The sequence below is a fragment of the Tursiops truncatus genome, chromosome 12, assembly GCF_011762595.2.
Source record: "Tursiops truncatus isolate mTurTru1 chromosome 12, mTurTru1.mat.Y, whole genome shotgun sequence".
NCBI lineage: Eukaryota > Metazoa > Chordata > Mammalia > Artiodactyla > Delphinidae > Tursiops > Tursiops truncatus.
This window is the reverse complement of record NC_047045.1, coordinates 37552128-37578455: the sequence shown is the minus strand read 5'-3', so window position 1 is coordinate 37578455 and position 26328 is coordinate 37552128. Positions and strand designations below refer to the sequence as shown.

General features: G+C 44.2%; 1 protein-coding gene across 2 annotated transcripts in view; it reads right to left on the bottom strand.

The window, feature by feature from the left end:
* CRYBG1 (crystallin beta-gamma domain containing 1) overlaps positions 1 to 26328 on the bottom strand; it is a 206664-nt gene that overhangs the window by 56864 nt on the left and 123472 nt on the right. Inside the window, exons 1-2 of one of the 2 annotated variants that reach the window (XM_019929507.3) lie at positions 20180 to 20330; positions 1836 to 3388 (exon numbers count right to left, since the gene is read on the bottom strand). In XM_019929507.3, coding sequence (XP_019785066.2) covers positions 1836 to 3388; positions 20180 to 20182 — 1556 coding nt within the window. In that variant the 5' untranslated portion in view covers positions 20183 to 20330. Of the gene's footprint in view, positions 1 to 1835; positions 3389 to 20179; positions 20331 to 26328 lie in introns of those variants that run through there. The other variant, XM_019929506.3, reaches the window with a different exon arrangement.

Below are 26328 nucleotides of genomic sequence, written 5' to 3'. Positions count from 1 at the left end.
TTACCCTATCCTTTAAGGGTGTAACATTTCTGGTTTTTCCACTGGTGTATTCTGACTGGAAGACCGGGGAAGCACCCTTAACCAGGTACACAGCATAGTTTCTCTAAGGCTCACACTTAGGAGGTCTGAATGTTCAGTCACACTGGCCTTCTACAAATAATGGGCATCATTCACTCAGGTTATTTCTCCGATGCTGCTGTTACAGAATAAATTGCTGACTCTATCAAAGTTCTCCAGGTTGGCAGCTGGTGAGGTAGCTCAAGTTATTCATTAAGCAGGATTTCCTCCCCTATGTTTACCAAGCAGACTGCCTACTCTTAAGCTTACTTATCCAAGAATTCAAATAGAATGAATCCATTCAGTTTAAGAATGATAATGCTGTGGACCTCCCTGGTGGCGCAGTGGTTGAGAATCCGCCTGCCAATGCAGGGGACAGGGGTTCGAGCCCTGGTCCGGGAGGATCCCACATGCCACGGAGCAACTGGGCCCATGCGCCACAACTGCTGAGCCCACGTGCACAGATACTGAAGCCCGCGTGCCTGGAGCCCGTGCTCTGCAACGAATGAGGCCACTGCAGTGGGAGGCCCCCGCTCTCCACAACTGGAGAGAGCCCACACACAGCAACGAAGACCCAATGCAGCCAGAAATAAATTTATATATATATAAAAAGAATGATAACACTGTGAAAATCTCAGCTCTTTTAATAAATGTGTGAATGCTGGAAAAAGTTTAGATACTCACTTTTCACATGTGCTGAGAGACGCAGGAGGATGAATGTGGGAAGGGGGATGGTCTTAAGAGTTTTCCAGGGTGCCCTCCCCGTCCTGTCTACCTATACAGATCACACCCACCATCAAGGCACAATCCCATTTCCTCCAAAACACCAACAGTGATTTCTTCCTCCTGTGCACATCCCCAGCCTTGGGGATGGTAACATCCATTTGGCAGTTTAATCAGATTATCACCTCTTACAGTTACCTGATTTGTCAGCATCTTGGGTGCCAGAATGTGTCATAAACTTTTCAAAGGCAATATATACTGAATCACAGTTGTGGCATTTTTCCCATTGTGCCTAGCACACTACCATGCACAGAAAGAAGGTACTCAATAAATATTTGAGAAATCAATAAACTTAACAGCAAGTGGTCACAGTCTGCTGTTGAGCTTGATCCTTCTAACGTGTCCTTTCATTTATCAAATAGTCTTCCAGTAAAAACACTGATCTTTCTTCATTTCAATAATTGAAAATTACTTTTCGACCTGGTGGCAAAGATATCACAAAACTACCTAACATTATAAAGGGGAACCAAGATACTCGTATTAGAGATTTTTTTTTGTAAAGCTTTAGGCCCATAATGCACCAAGTTCCATAAAAGGTTCTGTGAATTCTCTTGAACTCAGACACGTCAAAGCTACTGTGTATACTGTACGTACTAGTGTTTGCTCCGTTTTCAAATTCATTTGTGTTTTAAGAATGACCCACCCAGGAATGCTGGTGCATATTCTGAATAAAGAATAGAATTAGTTCGTCAAGCCATGCAGTCTTCTATTATTTATGTAAACACTGAACCTCCAGAGATATCTCACTTTCACATTCATTGAACTTAAAAGGCTTATATTAACAGGAATTAACAACCAACTAAGGTCCCGAATGGGTCATCTTCTTAAACCTTAACTGTGCTAACTAGCCCTTCACTATCTTAATTTCACCACCGAGGAGAAAACCCAGTGCACACAGTTCTTCCACAAATGCAAAGAACCTGCGCCCCTCGGAGCGGCCGCCCAGCCCGTGTGCGGCGACCGCAGCTCGCCAGCCCAACCCCGCAGTTACTTACATGGTCACTGTAGTGGTCACTGTCCACCTGCCCCCACCGAAATGGTTCCTGGGCTTCAAGCCGTCGGCGTCAGAACCTCCGACCGATCTGCCCAGCTCTTTGCTTCGACTTCCCTCTCCCCGGCCGTCGAAGAGGTTGGGGAGCGGCCCCCTCTTGGGCTTGGGCTTGATCTCGGGCGGCAGCGAGCTGCTCTTGACCATAAGCTTGCGGTGGATGACCCGGGCCGCCTCCTCCCCGCTCTCCTTGGCGGCCGGGCCGGGGCCGGACGCCCTCCTGAGAAGAGAGTCCTTGGCCGGAGCCCGCGGGCCGCCGGCGGGTGAGGTGGGCACAGCCTCCGGAACGTGGCTCCGGCCCCTCCTCTTGGCGGGGGACGAGGCGGGCAGCGGCTGTTTGCTCCGCTCGGACTCCACTAGCGGCTGCCCTTTGGGGTCGGGGCTGGGCTTGGACTCTAGGCCGGAAACAGAGGCAACGCCCCCGTCGGGGGCCGCTGGAGGAGATTTCACTTTCTTTTCAGCAGAGCCGTTTTCGGCGGCTGCGTTTGGCGCCACCTCGTTGTCGAAGACCGCGTCATTCCGGGGCTCAAAGTCAGGCGGCAGCGGGTCAGCACCGGGGGAGTCGGTGGATTTCTGCGACCTCCTCCGCCTCCCCGACCTTCGGCCACTCGACCTCTTCTCCATATCTTCGCAATCGCCGCAATCTTCAGCCCCGGGACTGATCACGACCGGCTCGTCCACCCGCGCCACCTCAGTCTTACTCAAGTAGATGTCCAGAGTCAACACTTTGGCGGGGTGGGCGCGCTCGCGGGGCCGACAGTCTCGCCCCGGGGGGTCGGCTTTGCTGTTCCCCGGCGCCGAACCCGTCTGGTTCTCTGCGCCCTCAGCGGGACGGTTGCCCGCAGGAGCCGATGCGTCCTTGGGGGGCTGGCTCGGCGCGTCTTGGTGCTCCGGAGAGCCTCCTTGGGCACACAAGCGGGCGGCCCTGTCGGCCGACTGCTCCCCGGCGGGCGAGCCCGGCACGCCCCTCGCTCCCCGAGCTGGCTCCTGCTCGCGGCCAGCGCCGGGCGAAGCGTTCTCCTGCCCGGAGGAATTCCCTAGTGAGGAGTGCAGCTGCTTGGCAGCGGTGGTGGCATCTGGGAAAGTCTCTCCCTCTGCCTCCAGAGGTTCTAATTGGGGTGAATCACTTTCATGGCCCTGCTGCACAGCCGCCTCCGCTGCACGGCTGCCCGAGCCAGGTGACCGCTCGGCGTCCGGGGGGGCCGCCTGGACGCAGCCCTCGGGGCGCCGGCCCTCCGGCTCCTGGCACTTTTCCTGGGGGGAGCCCTCCTCACACGTTTCTGTCTGCTTTCGTTGGCTGCCCTGAAGTTGACTCTTCTCAGTCTCTGTTTCGGGGAGTTTGGAAGAGGTTACTTCTTTGGGAGAGACCGATACGGCATTTGAGCTGGTGGGACTCTCTAACCCGTTTCTGGTGTTCCTTCTCCTTCCTGCCGTGAACAGAGTGCCGAGTTTTCCCAAAACTGGTTTCCTTTTGTTCTCTTCTGGTGGTTGTGCGCTGGACTGAAAAATAAAAGGGGATGGGGAAAGAGAGAACCTGAGAATCCGTTTTTTTCCTTTAGTAGTTAAGTATATTATGGAACTACAAGCCAAAATGATAATAGGCCAGAGTTTCTAACTGAAAACGAGATTTGTGTTTGGGAATTCATTCCAACAAAATAAACTCTTATTTTACCTTTTGAATTTTTCTCAAACACCATCTATGCTTGGCGCTACTGAAGAGTAACATTAACTACAGAAAGAAAATTATTAAAGAAAATTCGGAAGGTCCAAATAATCACTCAAGCAAAATAAACAACTCCTAGGCCTTTCTACGTTTTGCTTTTTACCTCCTTCCTCTGTAAAGATGCAATTGCAAAACATCCATGTGTGACTACAGGGCAGCAGTAACCATAATAAAGGCGGAATTTTTTCTGAAATGCCGCCTTTTCTTTTTGTAGGCGGAAAGGAGTACGAGGAAGAACAGCCTTCTCCAGAACTGAAGGAAACCACTTGGGTTCAACGTGACTGCAAACGAAAAACCTTGAGAAAACGAGAATTCGAGCCCCTGGGCGTGCCCTTCACCAAGCCCGAGGTTCTCGGCGCGCCAGGCAGCGCGCGTCCAATGGGAGAAGCACGTGGGCATCAAACGCCCGCTAGTCCTCATGGAACACAGCTGACCCCTGCCGAGCTCACCCGAGAGGGTCTTCTCCGCGGGTAGTTCCGGGGAGTGTCAGTAGGTCGAGCACCTGCGGGAGAGAGGGCGAAGGTGCTGGGCGACCGCCTTCGCAGGTCCCCACCCCCCGACCCCACCCCGATCTGGCCGGGGCTGACGGAAGGGCGCGGGGCTCTCCCAAGCCGACCTCGGCCGGGGTTCGGTCCCTCACCACCCCGCTGGGCTCCGGCTGCGCACCGGGGCGGGGGGGAAACCCCAGGGGCGGGGGGGAACCCCAGGGGGCGGACCCACCCATGGGAGGGGCCCTGGCCGCCGGCGACGAGCAGCTGGGGTGCCGGTAAGGGGAGAAACCTGCGCCTGTTACAAAGCCTGCGGCAAAACGGCCGGCACCTGGCGCCCGCGCGGGAAGCCAGGAGGGCGCTCAGAACAAATCAATTAAAGCAAATCGGCCAATGGGCGCCGTGGCGCGCCGGGAGCCGGTACGCGAGGTGCCCGGGCGGGCAGAAAGAGGAAGAGGCCCGCCTGCGGGAGGAGGGAGCGCGAGCGGCGAGTCCAGACAAGCTCCTAGCGGAGGGAAGCCTATTCCCGGTAACGAGCCCACGGCAACCCAGACCACACGTGTGGCTACAATAACTTAAGAATTACCTCTTCCACCTAAAACCCGAGAGCTACCTTTCTCGGAAGGGCAGTTTTTACAATATTGACTGCTTACAGAGGGGTTCCTGAATCACTCTTTAAAGCGGCTTCATTTCATTTGAATTATATGCAGCCAGTGGACGTGGGAGATGGTGGGAAATAGGAAAGACTGTAAGATAAAGCATGGAAGTAGCAGGGTCCACAAGCATTTACTGAGACAGTCCTGGCACTGTAACATCATGTCATTCTGCAACAGCCCCGTGAGGTGCTTGTCACCCAACAGCAGAAATAAGGAAAGCAAAGCTCAGAGCAGAGAGACTTAAGGTGTGTTAGGGGTGGGGGCAATAAAGTCAGGATCCAAACCCAGGTCCTCAGCTTCCAGTCCGAGCACCCCCAACTCCCCACTGAGGACATGGCAGTGCAGTGGGCACGCTGAGCCAGAGTCAGCCCAGAGGAGTAGACTGCAGGCCACACTTCCCCCAGAATCGGCTCCTGAGGAAATGCTCCTGAATCAGATTTACTGACAAACTCCAGAGGAGATGCTTCGCGCTTGAGAAGGCCCTGGTGGGAGCTTTGGAACTAGACAGCTGCTGCATGAGGAGAGGAACAATTGAACGTTGCAGCCACTGGGAGCTTTTGTGACTGAGTTGATACGCTTCTAAAATTTAACCAGATTTTGATTAATAATTATTCAGTAGTTATATAAATAATATAGGAAGAATTCACTGTGTAATTTAAGAAAAAATACATTAAAATATTCCAGTCTCCTAAGGAATATATTTGGACTCTTTCACTATGAGTCAAAGGTATTACATGGTTTTGAAACGTAATAATTCCTTAGGCACTAGACTTACTAAGTGATTTACATAGATTCTCATCAGAGACAGCCCTGAAGATAGGTAGTGTTTTTATGCTCATTTGCCAAGGTTCCTTATCCTTGCTCAAGGTCCCACAGCCAGTAGTCTCTCTAACTCCGGAAATGGAGCTCTTTGTCTCTGCTGCCTCAACAGGCCTTCAAACATATCCTAAAGAAGTAGCCAGGAATAGGTTTGAGTCTTATTGGCTCAATTCTAGACCATGTCCAAAAAAAACTAGTGTACATGTTATCCCGTCCTGCCAATGATGTTGCAATCCATTTTTCCCATGCGGTTGAAAGGCGTCTGATCAGCCGTCTTCTCTGCTCAGTACGGGTTTTTGTTTTTCATTTTTGGCTATAGCTGCTTTTTACAGAACCGGTTGTTCTTTGTAACTTGACCTCATCAACTACTTGACTCCTTCTCCCCCCAGAGGGGCAGCCAGTTTGTCACCTGCCAAGCTGCTCTGTCTGTTGAACTTACTAGAATTCCAGACTTTTGTTTAGATGTGAATGTTCACAGCAGCTTCATTCATAATAATCAAAAACTGGAAACAACTTAAATGTCCCATCAGCTGGTGAATGGATCCAATAGTGGTACACCCATACAACAGAATGCTACTCAGCGATAAAAAGGACCGAACTTCTAAAACATGTAATGACATGGATGAATCTCACAAGCATTATGCTAACTGGAAGAAGCCAGACTCAAAAGGTATTGCATGGTTCAATTTAGATGACATTCTAGGCAATGCAAATCCAATCTATAATCGTAGGAAGTAAATCAAAGGTTGCCTGAGTGCGGGGTGGGCAAGGAGGTGTGACTGGAAACAGGCACAAAGGAACTTTGGGGGATAAAGGCAGTGTTCCAGATCTTGATTGTGGTGATGGTTACACATGTGTACATATCTTTCAAAACTCATCAAACCGTACACTTAAAATGGGGACAATTTTTATATGTAAATTATCTTAATAAAGTTGATTTAAAAATAAAGGTTTTTCCCTGGGAAGTAAAGAGCAGAAACACAATCCATCTGGCTCAGGTGCCCATTTCATAGTTCTTAGTCAATGGGGGCCTCAAGTTGTTTCAAAGGCTACTTTCTCATTTACAGGGGAATGCAGTCTTCCCCCGAGGGGTCCGGGCCCTGCATCTCCAGCATCAGATCTCTGTGTAGGATCTCTGAGAGTTCAGAGTTCAGAGTGCACCATTCCTCCTGAGTAAAGTTCACAGTCACATCTTTGAGGAACACCCCTTCTTAAAACAGGACACGTTTCTTTTCAGCCAGGGATTATTTCATTACAGTGTTCATGGAGGAAGGATGAGTATAGTAGATGGAAAACAAAAATGAGATGGCCTGGGAGTTGTCTAGAGAGTAGGCACCTCCTTAAGTAGGAGCCTTTGCACCTAGAGTCCTAAACCTAGAATGGGAGGCCAAAGACCCAGCACCTTCCCCCTCGACCTTGATGATCATCTGTTAGGAAGGGGAGTGTTCTGCACAGAGGCCATGGGGGCCCATCAGTCTTCTTCCTGCTCCCCCAGGCTACTCCTCAGGCTCTTCTGGTGTGGTCAGGGTCCTGAGGGTTCTCAGGCTGGGTGTTCTTGGACTATAGCACAGCCATGCAAACCCGGGACCTCCTTTGTAGTTAGCTTTTTCCCCTGTCCTTTCTGCCCACCTCGCTGTGCAGAAACCTGCACCTGGAATCCTCCTGTCACCAATGCCCTACTGAGATAAGCGTAATCCACAATAGGACAATGTTAGAAATGGTCCATGGGTTGTGTGCTGGGATTCGTTTTAGTGTTCTTTTTGTCAAACATTACATGTGGCTCATGGGGGGCCGTGTGCAAGTATCTGTAACAAGACCACAGTCCAGCAGTGTGTAGAGGCCCAGGCAGTACTGGCTGCAGTGCTGTTCTCTGATTCTCAACCTTCTTGGTATGGTAGCACCTACTATCAACAGCGGCCACTAGATAAAAGCTACCTTGTACTGTTATAAATAATTTCAGAGATCTCTACTATCTGCTCACTGGTGGGGAACAAAAGGTCAGGAAATACAGGATAAACTGTTAGTATACCAAAATGTTTGGATATACAGGCAAAATAGTTTATTGCTTTTTAAAGATTACCTTGAAGTTGTTGCTTTAAATTTAGAAGTGCTTCACCTAAATCATGTTTGGAGGTTGAAGGAAAATACGTTGAGCATATTATTTGAAAATGTAACTAACAAACTGTTTAAAAATAAATCTTTCATATATTTCCCATCTTTTCCTTGCACAGTGGAATATAAGCCCCTTAAGAGCAAGAAAATTGACCAATCTGTATTCCCAGCACCTAGCACAGGGACTTACAGTAGAGGTGGACATAAATTATTTGATGCTACTAAAAAATTAGTAACATCCCCACTCCCTTCCAAAGGGAGTCATCAGCACTCTTGCAGACAACTATAAACATGGTTAGTTCTAAACAAAACAAAAACAGAATGGAAATCTTTTCTGCACAAGACTTAGTGTGGTTGCGAGCATCATACTTAATGGTGAAAAACTGAAAGCATTTCCACTAAGATCAGGAACAAGACAAGGATGTCCACTATCACCACTCTTATTCAACATAGTTTTGGAGTCCTAGCCACAGCAATCAGAGAAGAAAAAGAAATAAAAGGAAAACAAATTGAAAAAGAAGAAGTAAAATGGTCACTCTTTGCCGATGAAATGATACTATACATAGAAAATCCTAAAGATGCCACCAGAAAACTACTAGAACTAATCAATGAATTCGGTAAGGTTGCAGGATACAAAATTAATGCACAGAAATCTCTGGCATTCCTATATACCAACAACGAAAAATCAGAAAGAGAAATTAAGGAAACACTCCCATTTACCATTGCAACAAAAAGAATAAAATACCGGGCTTCCCTGGTGGCACAGTGGTTGAGAGTCCGCCTGCCGATGCAGGGGACACAGGTTCGTGCCCTGGTCTCCGAGGATCCCACATGCCGCGGAGTGGCTAGGCCTGTGAGCCATGGCCGCTGAGCCTGCGTGTCCGGAGCCTGTGCTCTGCAACAGGAGAGGCCACAACAGTGAGAGGCCCGCGTACCGCAAAAAACCAAAAAAACCAAAAAACCAAAAACCTCCAAATGGGTTAAAGACTTAAATGTAAGACCAGACACTATAAAACTCTTAGAGGAAAACATAGGAAAAACACACTTTGACATAAACCACATCAAGATGTTTTTTGACCCACCTCCTAGAGTAACAGAAGTAAAAATAAAAATAAACAAATGGGACTTAATTAAACTTAAAAGCTTTTGCACAGCAAAGGAAATCATAAACATGACAAAAAGACAACCCTCAGAATGGGAGAAAATATTTGCAAATGAAACAACAGACAAAGGATTAATCTCCAAAATATACAAACAGCTCAGGGAGCTCAATATCAAGAAAACAAATAATCCAGTTAAAATATGGGCAGAAGGCCTAAATAGACATTTCACCAAGGAAGACATACAGATGGCCAAGAGGCACATGAAAAGATGCTCAACATCACTAATTATTAGAGAAATGCAAATCAAAACTACAATGAGGTATCACCTCATGCTGGTCAGAATGGCCATTATCAAAAATCTAGAAACAATAAATGCTAGAAAGGGTGTGGTGAAAAGGGAACCCTCCTGCACTGCTGGTGGGAATGTAAATTGATACAACCACTATGGAAAACAGTATGGAGGTTCCTTAAAGAACTAAAAATAGAACTACCATATGACCCAGCAATCCCACTACTGGGCATATATCCTGAGAAAACCATAATTCAAAAAGAGACATGTACCACAATGTTCACTGCAGCACTATTTACAATAGCCAGGACATGGAACCAACCTAAATGTCCACTGACAGATGAATTGGTAAAGAAGATGTGGCACATATATACAATGGAATATTACTCAGCCATAAAAAGAAACAAAATTGAGTTATTTGTAGTGAGGTGGATGGACCTAGAGTCTGTCATACAGAGTGAAGTAAGTCAGAAAGAGAAAAACAAATACCGTATGCTAACACATATATGCGGAATCTAAAAAACAAAAAAAATGGTACTGATGAACCCAGTTGCAGGGCAGGAATAAAGAGGCAGACATAGAGAATGGACTTGATGACATGGGGTGGGAGGGTGAAGCTGGGGCGAAGTGAGAGTAGCATGGACATATATACACTACAGTATGTAAAATAGTTGGCTGGTGGGAAACAGCAACATAGCACAGGGAGATTGGCTCCGTGCTTTGCCATGACCTAGAGGGGTGGGAGGGAGGCTCAAGAGGGAGGGGATAAGGGGACATGTGTATGCATATGGCTGATTCACTTTGTTGTGCAACAGAAACTAACACAGTATTGTGAAGCAATTATACTCCAATAAAGATCTATTAAAAAAAAAAAAGACTTAGTGTGGTCAAGAATTTGCAGCTCTCTTCTGCCCATGTGAGGATTCTGCACGGCGATGCAGCTGCTGGCACACAAACTTGGATTTCTTCAGGTTTACTGCTGGTTCCCAGCCTGAGTCTCACTTGAGAAAGCAGATCAAGATCTTTTACATGTATTCACATGTGCCTCCTGCTAAAATGTGGTCAGTGATGTACAAAAGTAACTCTTTTTTTTTAAACACTTGTGATTCCCTGTGAGCTCACTATGGACTGAGATTTGTAATAGGCATTTAAAATGATCTACTGTCCTCTTCATCAATCTATCTTTTTGGTATTGCTTGTGCTAATATATATGGCCCACTCTAAATAATACAACATACATGCACACAAAATGCAAACGAAGAAATGTTCACATAAATACAGCTTGACCTATTGAACACTGAAACTTTTCATTTTAACTTTTCAAGTATTTTTTTTCATATGTTATCAAGTTCCCTCCCTCAGAGTATACTAAATATAATTTAGCTATGGCTTAATGATTCTGGAGACAGAACTATTTACATTTGTGCTATAATAATGATTTCTTCCATGGCTGTTACAATGAGTATAGACTAAGGTTTGCACTAAATGACCCACAGACTATACTACTGTTTAATCATAAGCAGGCCTCTTACGAAGAGGCACAGGAAATGACTGCATTCAACCAGTTTTGATCTATGTACAATTTCATATGGTGCAACCAACAGTATGTTGCATCAGACCTTCAGAGCCTCTCTCCACTCTCACTGCTCCCCTGTCTCTCGGGGTGGGATGCTTGCCCCTGTGCTGTTTTCAATATCTGTCAGCATCCCATTGCCCACCCCATCTCTGCTGCTCACCATCGTTCTCTCTTTTTTTTTAAATCTCTGTCCTTTCCATTTCATGTGACACATACTTCTCTACTTACAACCTCAATGTTTGTTTTTTTTCTAATGTTGTCACTTCAAACCAAATGGCAATCATATCCTGTTGACAGAATTATAGGTATACTATTATGTAAAAGAATAGCAGCAGACTTTTTTTTTAAACTGTCAGGTTTAACAGCATCCTGAAAAAGAGGCGTTATTGAATATGAAAGCCATAATTTAGGAAATAGTTGTATGTTCGTTATTCCAAAAGTATTCCCCACCCTTTCAGAGGGTTTGAAGAAGTAAAGAGTTTCTTTTAAAAAGTAGACTCCCAGTTCCAGCTAAGGATTGTCTTTAGGTCATTTACTGTTTGAAAGAAGCAGAGTGAAAGCTAATTGTTTAAAGCCACTGACACTTGATCAATTAGAAAGGAAGGTAAGATCATAGAATGTTTGAATTGTAGGGTCGTTTACTCGTTCATTCCGCTAATAATTATTGAGAGTCTGCTTTGTGTCAGATTTTCTTCTTACCTTAAAGAAGCAAACTGTGGCCCAAAGCATCAGATAATTTTCCTAAGACACAAGTCGGGCTTTCTAAAAGTTAGCTCAGTAAATTTTCCCATTTGAACTTATAGTATATCATTAGGAAAATAAGATTTCGTTTACTAGAATATGACTTTCGTACCACTTTTATGTACGTACTGACTATATAGAGTATGTTACACCTGTGTGGCATGCTTCCTCCTGAGCCTTGCAATATAATAATGGCCGGGATTGAGCTCTCACTTATGATGGAGTGCTGGCTGTAGAATCAGGTAACTCTGTAAACAGTGGGCACTTCTGTTTGCTCACCCTTTGTCACCCTTCTCTGTGCCCCAGGCCCTTGACCATGAGGAACAGAGAAACAGACTCCCTTACGCTTTGGCTTTGATAGGTTCAACCAGTAGAAGACACTGACAGGAAACCAAAGGGAGGGACTAGAGTGAGGTCAAGGTAATTCCTTCCCACCCCTCTCTCTCCTTGTTAGGCTCTGGGTTGGGTGTGGTCCAGCATGACCATAGCATCGGTCATAGCACCACCCCTGCAGCTACACTTCTGTCGCCACGTCCCAGTAATTGCTTCTTCTCTCACTCCTCCAGGCCCGGGATGGAAAGGGTCTCAGTGGTGATGGCTTGGCAGTGCTTCACTATCCTTTGCTTGGGGTGGAACCAAGATTTTTTGTTTTTTTTTGTCTTTTTATTTTTGGCTGCCTTGGGTCTTCGTTGCTGCGCGCGGGCTTTCTCGAGTTGCAGCAAGCGAGGGCTACTCTTCGTTGCGGTGCGCGGGCTTCCAATTGCGGTGGCTTCTCTTGTTGTGGAGCATGGGCTCTAGGCACGCAGGCTTCAGTAGTTGTGGCACGCAGGCTCAGTAGTTGTGGCTTGCGGGCTCTAGAGCACAGGCTCCATAGTTGTGGCGCACAGGCTTAGTTGCTCCACAGCATGTGGGATCTTCCCAGACCAGGGCTCGAACCCATGTCACCTGCATTGGCAGGCAGATTCTTAACCACCGCACTACCAGGGAAGCCCCTGGAACCAGGTTTTGTGGGGCATGAAGCATATATAATTTTGAGAGCTTTCTTTAAGAAGACGACAACAGAATATTAGATTACAGATTTAGGGACAGAGCCTGGGAAGAGGCCTTGTGAAGGAAGAAATCGTGAAGCTTAAGCTTCTTTTGCCTCTTGTGGTTTCCTTAAAACTTTGCCCATGCTTTGTACGTAGCCTCTCTTACTTAACTCAATCATCCAAGTTGACTGTGCCCTTTCCCATGCTGGGATCCTGACTAGGATTTACTATGTGCTCAATCATAGGTAACAGATAACTCACAATGTTTCTCTCTGTGTAAACTGAACAGTTTCCCCCAACATTTTTTTTCTCTATCACACTGAATTAATTTGCTTTACAGTAGAGATGTAAATATAATCCTAATTTGGTGAATAATTTTTTCCCATGTATAATGTGTAAATTACAGGAGATATGGGAATTTGACAGGGATAGCGAATATTTCTTACTACCTCCTGGGTTGTGGGCATATTTTGATAAGTACATATTCAAATCACTAGCTAGCTAGCTCCTAGTTGGAGTAAAGAAGCTTAGCCAAACTGGAAAATGAAAATGTGCTCATTGTCAAATTAGTTCCTTTTTTATTGACTCAGAACAAAAAAAGCATGTCCTTTATATATTTTAAAAAAGAATGACAGGGGCTCCCCTGGTGGCGCAGTGGTTGAGAGTCCGCCTGCCGATGCAGGGGACACGGGTTCGTGCCCCGGTCCGGCAGGATCCCACATGCCGCGGAGCGGCTGGGCCCGTGAGCCATGGCCGCTGAGCCTGCGCATCCGGAGCCTGTGCTCTGCAACGGGAGAGGCCGGCACAGTGAGAGGCCCGCGTACCGCAAAAAAAAAAAAAAAAAAAAAAAAAGAATGACGGGTCTTCCCTGGTGGCGCGGTGGTTGAGAATCTGCCTGCCAATGCAGGGGACACGGGTTTGAGACCTGGTCTGGGAAGATCCCACATGCCGCGGAGCAACTGGGCCCGTGAGCCACAACTACTGAGCCTGCGCGTCTGGAGCCTGTGATCTGCCAGCAAGAGAGGCCGAGATAGTGAGAGGCCCGCGCACCGCGATGAAGAGTGGCCCCCGCTTGCCGCAACTAGAGAAAGCCCTCGCACAGAAACGAAGACCCGACACAGCCAAAAATAAATAAATAAATTTATATTTAAAAAAAAAGAATGACTTGTACAATAACTCAGGCCAAAGATCAAGAATAAGTACTTTAGATTTTTTTTTTTTTTTTTTTTTTTGCGGTACGCGGGCCTCTCACCGTTGTGGAGCACAGGCTACGGACGCGCAGGCTCAGCGGCCATGGCTCACGGGCCCAGCCGCTCCGCGGCATGTGGGATTTTCCTGGACCAGGGCACGAACCCGCGTCCCCTGCATCGGCAGGCAGACGCTCAACCACTGCGCCACCACGGAAGCCCAAGAATGAGTACTTTAAAACACTAGAAAACCATCAGTGCATTGCCGAATCCAAGCGCTCAAGTCGCAAGGATTAACTTCCAGTTAGGTCATCCATATGTAGATGATGTGATGAGACGGATAGGGATATTGGGGAGATGAGGGTGAAGCAGACCAAGAGAGACTGACACAGCATGCCTGTCTCCACCAGGCACAGCTGGCAACCAAGTCCACTAAGGGGACCAGGATGAGAGAAGGAACTCGGAGGTAGCAGCTCTGTAAAGAATGAAGAAGCCTCTCCAACACAGCACTGTCAACTCCAGGCTCCCTCTGAGACTTCTAGTGACCTTGACACCTCATAACTTGAGCTTAGTGTAACCACAGTTAAAAGTATGGCAGAAAATGGTGGGGTTTTCCCCTAAAAAATAAATTTATTTCTTTATCTTTCCAATTAATATATACTTCCCAGAAATATCTCCGTTTTCTGCAATTTCTAGTGAGAATTATTGACTTCCTGGCAATTCATTTCAAATTAAGAAGGAAAATGCAGGCTTTCATGGAGAGAACTCAGGAATACTACTAAATAGGGATCAAATAATTTGTCCTCTCAAAAATTCCTCTTCTGTCCTCGAGGGTATTGAGAAATTCACGTGAAATGATATATGTGAACATGCTTTGAAAAGCACAAAGTACCTAAGACGGTGATGGCTGGCATAATTCATAGTCTGATATTCTGCTGATGTTTCATAACCCAAGTTGACGCTGACTAAATAACAGGATTAATTTATGATTCTTGGTGAGATGGAGATGAACACAGAATATGATAGACATGCAGAACTTGGCATATCATTGCTCATGGGCACTCATCTTCAATGTGTCATGACTAGAATAATGAAAAACTGAAGTCTACCCTTCCTCGTAAACATTATCTTTTCCAGATCATCATGTATAGAAGATATGCAACTAGGTAGAATGAACACCTCTGGATCACCCTATGTAAAAAAAGCACCTCACTTTCTATAACCTTATGCTCCTTTATTTTTCTTCATAGCACTTATTACCTGAACTGAAAATACTTAATATTTATTTGTATACTTTGTTGTCTGTCGTTCCTCATAGAATGTAAGCTTCATGAGAATAAGAATGTAGTTTTGTTCACCACTATGTCCCTATTCCTTCCTCAATGTGTGGTACCAATAGGCACTGAATAAATATTTATCAAAAGAACACACCAACCATATTTTCCAGAAATCTCTCAGTCTCCCACAGACAAGAGCCAGACGACATTGTGTAATGGTTCAGCCAGTAGTTTGGGGGCAATGAATTATGACTAAGGCCCTCAGTGAACGTTCTCAGACAGGAACAAAGGCCTGTCTCTAGCCTTGGCCCACTTCTCAAATGATTCCCTTAAAATCCAGTTTCTGAAATGCTCATCCTCTGGACTGTTTGAGGATCAAATGAGATGTCTGTGAAACACCTAGCACAGTCTCTGGGGAAGAGACAGGGAATGGGAAAGGAAACCTTAAAAAATATATATACATATTCATATTTGAAAGTCAGACTATATAAACAAGTACAATGAAGAAAATATAAGTTGTCCTTTATCTTTTCTATCCCCAAATACCACTCTTACTATTTTTTCTTTCTGGCTTTTTATCAGGGCATTGTATAATAGCATTTTGTACCTGCTTTTTGGTGTATTATTCTTTCACTGAATTCATGCCAATAAATACATTTCTATTACAATATTTTAATGGTTGCATTAAATTCTACCATGTCAGTGTACCACAATGCCTACAGTTTATGTTATTTTCAATGCATTGCAGACTACAGAAACTATATTTGTACCTTATCTCTACACACATCCTTAATTATTCCCACAGGATATGTTCCTAATTAGTAGTGAAGGGAATGAAAAGGAAAACCACAATGAGATATCTTTACAAATCCATCAGATTGGAAAATAATTAAAAAGAGCAATGATTCCAAATATAAGAGAGGCTGTGGAGCAATAGGAACGCTCACACACTGGTGATGGGAGTGTAAATTGGAACCACTGCTTTGGAAAACACTTTGGCATTGTTGAATAGAACAGAAGATATGCATACCCTATGAGCATAGCAGCATATTCCCTAGAGTAGCAGTCCTCAAAATTTTGGTTTCAGAATTCCTTGACACCCTTAAAAAGTTAAGGCCCCCAAGAGCCTTTGTTTGTATGGGTTATATCGATCTACACTTCTCAGCTTAGAAATTAAAACTGAGCTGTTTTTAAAGTTCAACAATACTCAGGACACATTCTATTAGTCATCAGAGCAAGACATCATCGCATATCACGTTGCCTCTCGATCTTCACTGTACCCTTGTGATAGGATGAAAGTGAAAGGCAAATAACATCTTAGCATTTTTATGAAAATAGTTTTGACATTACAGACTCCCCTGGAAGATCTGGGGAACCCCCAAGTGTCCCCAGACCTCACTTTGAGAACTGCTGCCCTCGAGGCTCATGCACATTGTTCAAGGACATGAGCACAAGGATGTTCCCGGCAGCATTGCTTGTACAAGCCCCCAACAAGAAACCAACCCAGATCCCAGCCACAGCAAGATTAGTAAGTTCATTGTGGTTCATTCATAAAACAGAATACTCTACAGCAACAGAAATGAATGAACTTCGGCAGCAAAATCCGTGGATGAATTTTATAAACATAAAGTTGATTGAAAGAATCCAGACCCGAATGAGAACTTGGGGTATAATTCCATTCATGTGAAATTCAAGAACAGGTAAGTTAATTTGCACTGTCTTGGGATAAAATCATAGGTGGTAAAATTATAAAGAAGAGATATGATGATTATAACAGTTAAGAGAGTAGTTACCTCTTGTGGTACAGATCCTCTCTTTGTTTAAAAATTTGATATCTTGTTCACATGGATTTTTTGCATTAACTTTTTTTTTTTTTTTTTTTTTTTTTTTTTGCGTTACGCGGGCCTCTCACTGTTGTGGCCTCTCCCGTTGCGGAGCACAGGCTCCGGACGCGCAGGCTCAGCGGCCATGGCTCACGGACCCAGCCGCTCTGCGGCATGTGGGATCCTCCCGGACCCGGGCACGAACCCACGTCCCCCGCATCGTCAGGCGGACCCTCAACCACTGCACCACCAGGGAAGCCCCTTAACTTTTGTTTTTAAAAATATTGCAATAAAAGACTGGATTGATATATTATTTATCTTGATTACCGAGTTTTTTGGCACCCCGTTAAACTTTGCTCCTGAGGCACTCCCTTTACCCTACTCCCACTTGCTCCTGAGGCACTCCCTTTACCCTACTCCCACTCCCCTTACCCTACTACTAGCCCTGATGGTGAAGGAGGGGATGGAGTGTGATCAGAAAGAGACCCACAGGAGACTTAAGAGGTGGTAGCAATATGCTATTTCTTGACCTGTGCCTAGTTATTAGAGGTGCTTGCTTTATAATTATTCATTATACCTTACATCTATATTTTACACACTTTTCTGATGCATGCTGTAATCTACAATGACTAGGTAAACTGCATTTCTTTGCTTTCCAATGGGATTGAACATGTTTTTTATATCCTTATTGACCTTTTATTTTTCCTCTTTTGTGATTTATTTCAGCTAACATTTAAGAACCTACCATGTGCCAGGTACCTCTTAATAGTCCTGTGAGGTGATAACTATCATCCTCATTTTACGTTTGAGAAAACTGCAATGTGAAAAGTGATTTGCCCAAGGTCATGCATAGCTGGTGGCACCAGAAGATGCACTGCGATGTTTGTGCTATTTCTCTCCTTCTATTGGTTACACACACACACACACACACACACACACACACACACACACACCCACACCCACACCCACACCCATACTTAAATATGAACAGAGAGATAAGGGAGGTCACCCCAGACACAGAAAAAGCCGAGAAGTAAAGGGTGCTGCTAAGGAAGGTGGGGAGGAGGGGCCCTGTGAGGACAGGAAATGGCTGGGAGGGGCAGCTCCAGGGGAGTCCAGGGAACAGCACTGAACCAACAAACTGGAGGGGGTGGGGGGAATTCACACTTTAGCTCGCTGGGGCCTATACAATTATGGGTTTTCATCCAGCGTCGAATGAATATTTTTTCCACTTTCTGGGTCTCTGACCCTTCCTCTCGCTTCCTTTTTACCCTCCCAAGGAATTTAGCCTTATTCTTCATTGACTCCACTAGACTCTGTCATGGGGGATTGGGACTGTGTGTGTGTGTGTGTGTGTGTGTGTGTGCTGGGAGTGGGAAGACTGTGAGAAAGTTGCTGGTCGTTCAATTTTGAAAAGAGAAGCATTTCATCACCTCTCACCACTCTGTTCCTGGCGGGCGGCAGGAGCCTTGGATGCCACTCTCTGCCTCAGCTTGCAGGTCTAGAGTGTGTTTTGCAAACACTGCTCCTGTACAGACTTGAGGCGGACAAGCCTGTGCACCCAGGTTGAGCACTGCCCCAGTCCTGATTATGCCTGGAGACACAGGCAGCAGCTTCCTGCCCATTTCAACATCTGAATTAAAATGAGAATGTTGGCTCACTAGCCACCACGCTCTTAGCACCCACAGTGCCTTCTTAGCACCCACAGTGCCTTCTTAGCACTCCACGTACCTTTATCTCATATCACAGAGAAACTCAAGGGAAAAGCAACCTTCAAAATTACCAGCCTGGCCACTATACCTCCCCGCACTGTCCTCCCCACCCCACGCCAAGCTTACTTACCAAGGTGCATAGGCTACAGTTACGTTAATCTGCTTAGTGCATTTATAGATATTTACAATTAGGCCTTAATCAGATGGTTGACCAAAACATCAGAAATTTTACTTATTAAACTTAAGATGTTTTCTGGAGGTTTATAGTCCTAATGCTCTTAATCCTAGCTGTTTATTATTATTTTTTTAATTTGGAAAATTCACTTTAAAAAAGGCATTTCTTGTAAAACACAAGGTATTAATTCTGTTAAGATTTCTAGGGGATGATTAGGAGTTCATATCCTAAGTGTAAAGACTATTTGTCCACGTAGTTATTAAGCCACTGTGTCTAAAATATCAAAGGATAGGGGAAAGTGATAAGAATTAACAGAGAAGATGATGGCAACAATGCCCAACGCTTACTTGGCCCTTTATATTTGTGCCTCTCTGAGCAAAGTAGTGAAGCAAAGTTTAATAGACTCTCACATAAACTCCTTTTTCTGAAAAGTTTACAAGACTGCTTTTTTCTCATAACTTCCTTTAAGCCATGGCACTTCTGGAATGATAGGGTTGTAAGAAGCCGAGTCGCTCCTATAAATTTCTGTGTCCTAATAAAATCTCATTTGGGGAAAGTACGTGCAACACATAATAACGTGTTACGGGGACAGGCCCGCGTGAGCAGCAACAGCCGACACCCAGTGGAGAATGTATCTGAAAGATAACCTACATTTTAAAAGAAAGTGTAATAGAGATCTACCTTTCCCTACCATGATGAAAAATAAAAATCAATCCTTAGCACTCGACACCATGTTTCCCAACTAGTTTCTTCCAAGGGGCTAGATGTCAGTTTGCCTTTGATATTTGGAAAAGGGGTGGGGAAAAGATTTTTTTCCACTCAGGGGAGAAAAAAGGAGTAACTAAGTTCTTTGCAGCACACTCAACAACAGGTCTATAAAATTGGCGTCGTTAGAATGGCTGATGGAACTAACTCAAATATAGTCAGCAAGGGCAGCTTGTCAATGATTACCTGCAATAATTTAAAGAACCTCAAGAAGGGCAGACACAGTAGATCACATACTAGTGTTTTCATTTCTATTTCAAAGTCTCCAAGGCTACTTAGCCCCCACTCTACTCCTCAGCCTCCTACTATATTCCTTCTACTCACAATTGCTCACGATTTTTAAGCCCAGAGAATTTACCAGCTCTAGACAATAAACACACTGTGAAGTTAACTGATGTCATTAATAATAATACTACATAAATTCAAAACAAAGTCTCGGTCAGCGGGCTTCCCTGTTGGCGCAGTGGTTAAGAATCCACCTGCCAATGCAGGGGACACGGGTTCGAGCCCTGGTCCAGGAAGATCCCATGTGCCGCGGAGCAACTAAGCCCGTGCGCCACAGCTACTGAGCCGAACTGCCACAACTACTGAAGCCCGCGCGCCTAGAGCCTGTGCTCCGCGACAAGAGAAACCACCGCAATGAGAAGCCAGCGCGCCGCAACGAAGCGTAGCTCCCGCTCACCACAACTAGAGAAAGCCCGCGCGCAGCAACAAAAACCCAACACAGCCAAAAATAAAAATTAATTAACTAATTAATTTAAAATAAAAAGTCTCGGTCAGTGAAGAGATAACAAAACTTCACTTAGTTTCTTACCATGATGTGGCTTCTTTTTTCCTTTCTATAGACACACCAAGAGAATATGAGAAGTACAGTGTAGCTGGGCAGGCATTACCAAGATCAATCTTCCTACTTCTCAGAATAGCCTTGTCTGTCCTCCTCCTCCCAGATGACTGTGTTTAACTCTCTCCAGCTCACCTTCCTGGCAGTGCTGCTCTCTCCCAGAGCCCGAGCTGAATGACAGCTACTGACTGTTTATGTGAAGAGCACATTTAACAAAGGCGTGTTTGAGTCAAAAGTTGAAAGGGTTAACGAGGTGCGCCCTTTTTTGGGTGTGACACTGACCCAAAATTGCTGAAAAGACAACAGAGGAAGTAGTGGGCAGTTTGGGGAAAGGTGCCCTGAATATATTAAATTGGAAAACCTGATAGGAAGTAGAGCGAGAAGAACCTCTTAGCTTTGATTTTCTTTCTCTGGTGAACGAGGTCAGCTTTCTTTAATGCCGAGTTTTTGTTATGTCTCGTTTTAATTCCAGCTTCTATTTACTTATGCTTTCTTAAAAAGATATAAATTATATCCCATAAGCCACATACCATGTAACATTACCAAAAATGAAAGCATGCAGCATAACAGAAAATGTAAAAATTATGTCCACCTCATTAAAACCCAAACAATTGATACCTATTTTCATCAATAAGTAAGATTCAATAACTAGAGATTACCATGACATTTGTTCCAAAAGTTTCTAGTTTATATGTCTGATCAGAAGTTTTCAGCATTTGGTAACAAGTTTATTCTTCAACGAAATAGTCACACTACTATTAGACCAATATTTCTTAAGTCTTTGTTATTAGGTGACATCAATCATAAAAAAGTGCTCTCCTAATTTTTTCATCATGAGCATCAGTATTAGAAACATTTATTGAGCATCTACTGGCTCATTTCAATGTGCAAGTTTGTATTGATGATGGTGAGTGTGTATGTGAGGTACTATTACTCTTTTGTATGTTTTCAATTTTCTTTTAAATTATGGTAAAAAGCACACAACAAAATTTACATCTTAACCATTTTCAAGTGTACAGGTTAGTAGTGCTCACTATATTCACACTGCTGTGCACAGATCTCTAGAACTTTTTCATCTTGAACAACTGAAGCTTTATACCTATTGAACAACAACTCCCCATTTTGCCAACGCTGCAGCCCCTGGAAACCACTATTCTCCTTTCTGTCTCTACGAGCTGGACTATTTAGGTACCGCATAAAGTGGAAACGTACAGTACTTGTCTTTTTGTGACTACCTTATTTCATTTGGCATAATGTCCTCACGATTTGTCTATGTTGTAGCATAAGACAGGATTTCCTCCTCTTTTAAGGTTGAACAATATTCCACTGTATGTATGGATCACATTTTCTTTATCCATTCATCTGTTCATGGACATTTGGGTTACTTCCACCTCTTGGCTTTTGTGAATAACGCTGCAATGAACATGGGTGTGCAAGTCTCTCTTCAAGATCCTGCATTCAATTCTTTAGGATATATACCCAGAAGTGGATCATATGGTCATTTATTTTTAATTTTTTTAGTAACCATCATACTGTTTTCCCTAGCAGCTGTACCATTTTACTTTCCCACCAACAGGGCACAAGTGTTCCAATTTCTCCACATCTTCACCAACATTTGTTATTTTTTGGTTTTTTGGTAGTGGTCTTCCTAATGATGAAGTGGTGATTATTTGTTTTTTGTTTTGTTTTGTTTTTGAGCGATAGTGCTATTCTAAAGAAAAGCTAGAAGAAGTAGATGGCTAAACTTATTTAAAATATATATTATAAATTTCTCTAGGCTTGGCAAACTCAGCTGTAATTTCCTCTGTAATCATCTATGTAAAAAGATAAATTTTGAATAGATTGAGAGATAAACTCTCCAAAAACTAAAAAAAAAAAAATTATCTTAACTACTTAAAAAATATTAAAAGGTTTATTTATAAAAAGACTCAATGGTCATTTGCCAACCATAACTGTATTTATAGAGTGTCACACTCATGATTACATGAGGGTTCTTATAGTTCACGTATTCATTCAACAAGCAGTTATTGGTTGCCAACTCTGTCAGTTTCTGCAGATTCAGGAATTAAAAGATACAGTCTCTGCCATCAAGGAACTCACAGTTTGGGGTAAAAGGGAAGGAAAGAGGACAGATGTGTGCCAAGACAGAGCAAAGCAATGTTATTGTTTAGAGGTGTGTATAGGATGCAGTGGGCATCTGATGATAGCTACCATGAATGGATGGCCTGTGTAGAAAAAGTAGTGCTTTATAGAAGGGGTGGCATTTGAATTGATACTTAAAATGCATGTATCCTAGTTATGGTACTGTGGTTAACAGATAAAACCCTTGTAATCTAATATTAATTCTGCAGTTTAATATAAATCATTTATATTAAAAATATTTACCTGGTGATATGGATATATATATATATATATATATATATATAGTATGAAAATAAGAATTCTTCTACTGACTCAACCTGGACAGAAAAGCCATGAAACAATTACTATCTTCTATAAGTACCTACCATGTACTCACTCGGTGAGAGGTAGAGAACATAAGGCTTACTTTGACTTCTAGAAGCTTATAGAGTTGTCTATAAAACAACCACCAGTGTGCAGACAGGCATATAATTAAGTGCTAAAACGTGTAGAAGAGACATTTGTAATGCTTCAAGAGTTCAAAGAGGAAGAGAGGAGTGACAATGTGCCGGAAGACTGCAGGAAGGACCTAGGACTGCCTGGAAGGATAGATTTAATGAGGCAAGAGTGGAGGAACAGCATTCCAGGTGAAGGGAACAGCCAGAATAAAGGCAATGAAGTGACAACAGGCATAGGGGTTCGCTTGAGTGACGGTGCATAATGAAGGTCAGTGGGATAAGTAAGTAGGAGGCTGAATAAGTAAGAATAATTTAGTTTGGTGAGGGCCTTGAAAGGCTCGTCAAGAAGCCTAGGTGTGATGTCACGAGAAATATGGGCTCTTTGCAGGTTTCTGAGCAGGGAAGTGACATGATTCAAAGCAGTGATGGAGGAAGACAAGCATGGCAGGCTGCGGTGGGCTCAACTGCATGCGGACCTGGAGTCAGCAGTTGAGACATGAAGGGCTGAGGAGCCTGAAGTGACCACCGACTGTGGAAACAGAGGGAAGAAAAGAAAGGACTGCAGGAAAGCAGACACTGAGAGAGAGAGAGAGAGATGACTCCGAAGAACTCCGTGATGCCTCGGAGAACCCTGGGAGCTCCCTCGGAGCTCAGGAGTCTGGCGTGAGTCATGTTGAACTCAGGGCACAGTAAATGTTTCCACATGGAAATGTCCACACGCCATCTGGAACAGACCTGGAACCCATTTCCATTTTCAAAGCTACATATCTACACTGTACCTGAAGTCTCAAGCAGTCACATACCAGATCACAATTTGGTAGGAAAGACATAAGTGACAGTTTGTAACTGGCATCGCTGGCTCTATGAAGGGCCAGATGTGCTCTTACTCCCCGTAAAAGAGATGAAAGACACCCGTGTCTGTCCTCAGCTGCCATCGGCGCTTTACAGAGCTGGGTCAGGACTCAGTCTCTCCAAATGTGCCTCATCCACACATGGCCCCTGCTGAGCCACCTCTGTAGTGAGAAGGGCATTAATAAACGTAAGTAATAACCACTCTGACGTGACATCATTTTGTTTAAATAAAGTGTTTGAAAAAAGGTCATGCTTTGTGATTCTCATAATGAATGAAGTAAAAACAGCAAGCGTGTAGTTCTGTTTTGAAACCAATGAAAATCCTCTTGGGAGAGGAGACTTCATTAAATTAACATCACACAGAGATGAGAGGAAGAGCTGCCAGTTTCATTTACTTTCCAGCCTCACTGGAGGTGCTGTACTGTTTCATTACTGTACATTTTTTTTAAGTGCAACTTGAAAAATAGACGCTCAGAGCCAGCAACAGGACTCCTCACAGGGGGTGGGGAAAGGCCCGAGAATCTGGCAGGCCTCCCTCCTGCCCCCTCAGCCAAGTTCCCCAGTTCCCCAGGGGTCATTCCAGCTTCAGGGCCTTTCATTTCCTCACCCACTCATTCCCTCTCTACCTGTGGGAATCTGTATTCTGGAGCAGGAAGGCAGGAATAGGAAAATACGAAAAATTCCTGCCCCTGACTCTATGGCTGGGTCTCTAAAGAGCACAGAGCAGGAGCTAAATGCAAAAGACAGCAGAATTGCCAACGCCTGACTTTCCTCCCACATTCATTGGCCCTGCCCTTCTGTATCACATTGGAAAATATTCACATCAACATATTTCAGCTACTAGTCACAGAATAGGCATATGAATAAATGCAGAGCATGTGTTCACAGGGCCCAATGAATCTTCCCAGTGCAAAAATTCAATATGCAAACTTCACAATTTTGCAAAAGAAATTCATCTTTAGGGGTTTCCCTGGTGGTGCAGTGGTTAAGAATCCGCCTGCCAATGCAGGGGACACGGGTTCCAGCCCTGGTCCGGGAAGATCCCACATGCTGTGGAGCAACTAAGCCCGTGCAACACAACTACTGAGCCTGCATTGTAGAGGCCGTGAGCCACAACTACTGAGCCTGCGTGCCACAACTACTGAAGCCCATGCACCTAGAGCCTGTGCTCCACAATGAGAGAAGCCACCACAATGAGAAGCCGGCGCACCGCAACGAAGAGTAGCCCCCGTTCGCCACAACTAGAGAAAGCCCGGGCACAGCAACAAAGACCCAACACAGCCAAAAATAATAAACAAATAATAAAATAAATAAATTTATTAAAAAAAAGAAATTCATCTTTAAATTGCCACCCTCTGTTTTTTTTTAATCTACTCAATCTATCGCTTTAGGTTCTAATTCCTCTTTCATAATCCTCCTGGTGAGATGTCCCCCTCATTAACTGAATTGTAGAGTTTTCTTTCTGTGCTTATTCCTTTAGGAACCATCAGACCAGTCACAAATCTGATTTAAAGATGGTTATGCCATCGCTGTTGATTTCCCAAAGCTCACAGTCTTCTAGGGGAAAGTGCTTCCATTCACACCAGCATGAACTAGGGATTCTTCTAGCTGTATTCAGAAACCGGCAGCATTACACCACCCTATCTCTGTGGGTATATTTGTTTTTTGTTTTTAACATCTTTATTGGAGTATAATTGCTTTACAATGGTGTGTTAGTTTCTGCTTTATAACAAAGTGAATCAGTTATACGTATACATATGTCCCCATATCTCCTCCCTCTTGCCTCTCCCTCCCTCCCACCCTCCCTATCCCACCCCTCTAGGTGGTCACAAAGCACCGAGCTGATCTCCCTGTGCTATGTGGCTGCTTCCCACTAGCTAGCTATTTTACGTTTGGTAGTGTATATATGTCCATGCCACTCTCTCACTTTGTCCCAGCTTCCCCTTCCCCTTCCCCATATCCTCAAGTCCAATCTCTAGTAGGTCTGTGTCTTTATTCCTGTCTTGCCCCTAGGTTCTTCATGACCTTTTTTTTCCCCTTAGATTCCACATATATGTGTTAGCATATGGTATTTGTTTTTCTCTTTCTGACTTACTTCACTCTGTATGGCAGACTCTAGGTCCATCCACCTCACTACAAATAACTCAATTTTGTTTCTTTTTTGTGGATATATTTTAATAAAAGGCTGGGTGGGATTGTGAGAGGGAAACAACACTGTAATGTGAGCTCATTAGACTAAGGACTCCCCTGTGGTTGAATTTTCATGCCCTGCTAGAGGCATTAGTCTCTCCATTCCAGACAAAGTCTTTCCATAGTTCTTTACCTGTTCCTCAATCTATGCACTTTTTAGACATTTAGTCTGTTTCCTCACTATTAATAAACAAACTCAACTCTGTCACTTACACGGGATAATTTTGTGTTCTTGTGTACAGACTGAATAAAATGAACTGAAACCAACTCTAAACAACATAAACTACAACCAAACTAAAATGATTCAAAATAATTATTGTTTTCCTTTTCAATCTCTCAAAATACTAATGAATTTGAAATTTTTCCTATTATTTTGAAGTAATTTGGGATCTGTGACACAATCAAATAAAAAACACTCTATTAAGACTGTTGCTCAAAAAGTATTTGTGGTAGGAAGAATTCTAAGATGGTTCCCCAAATTCCCACCCTTGGTACACACAC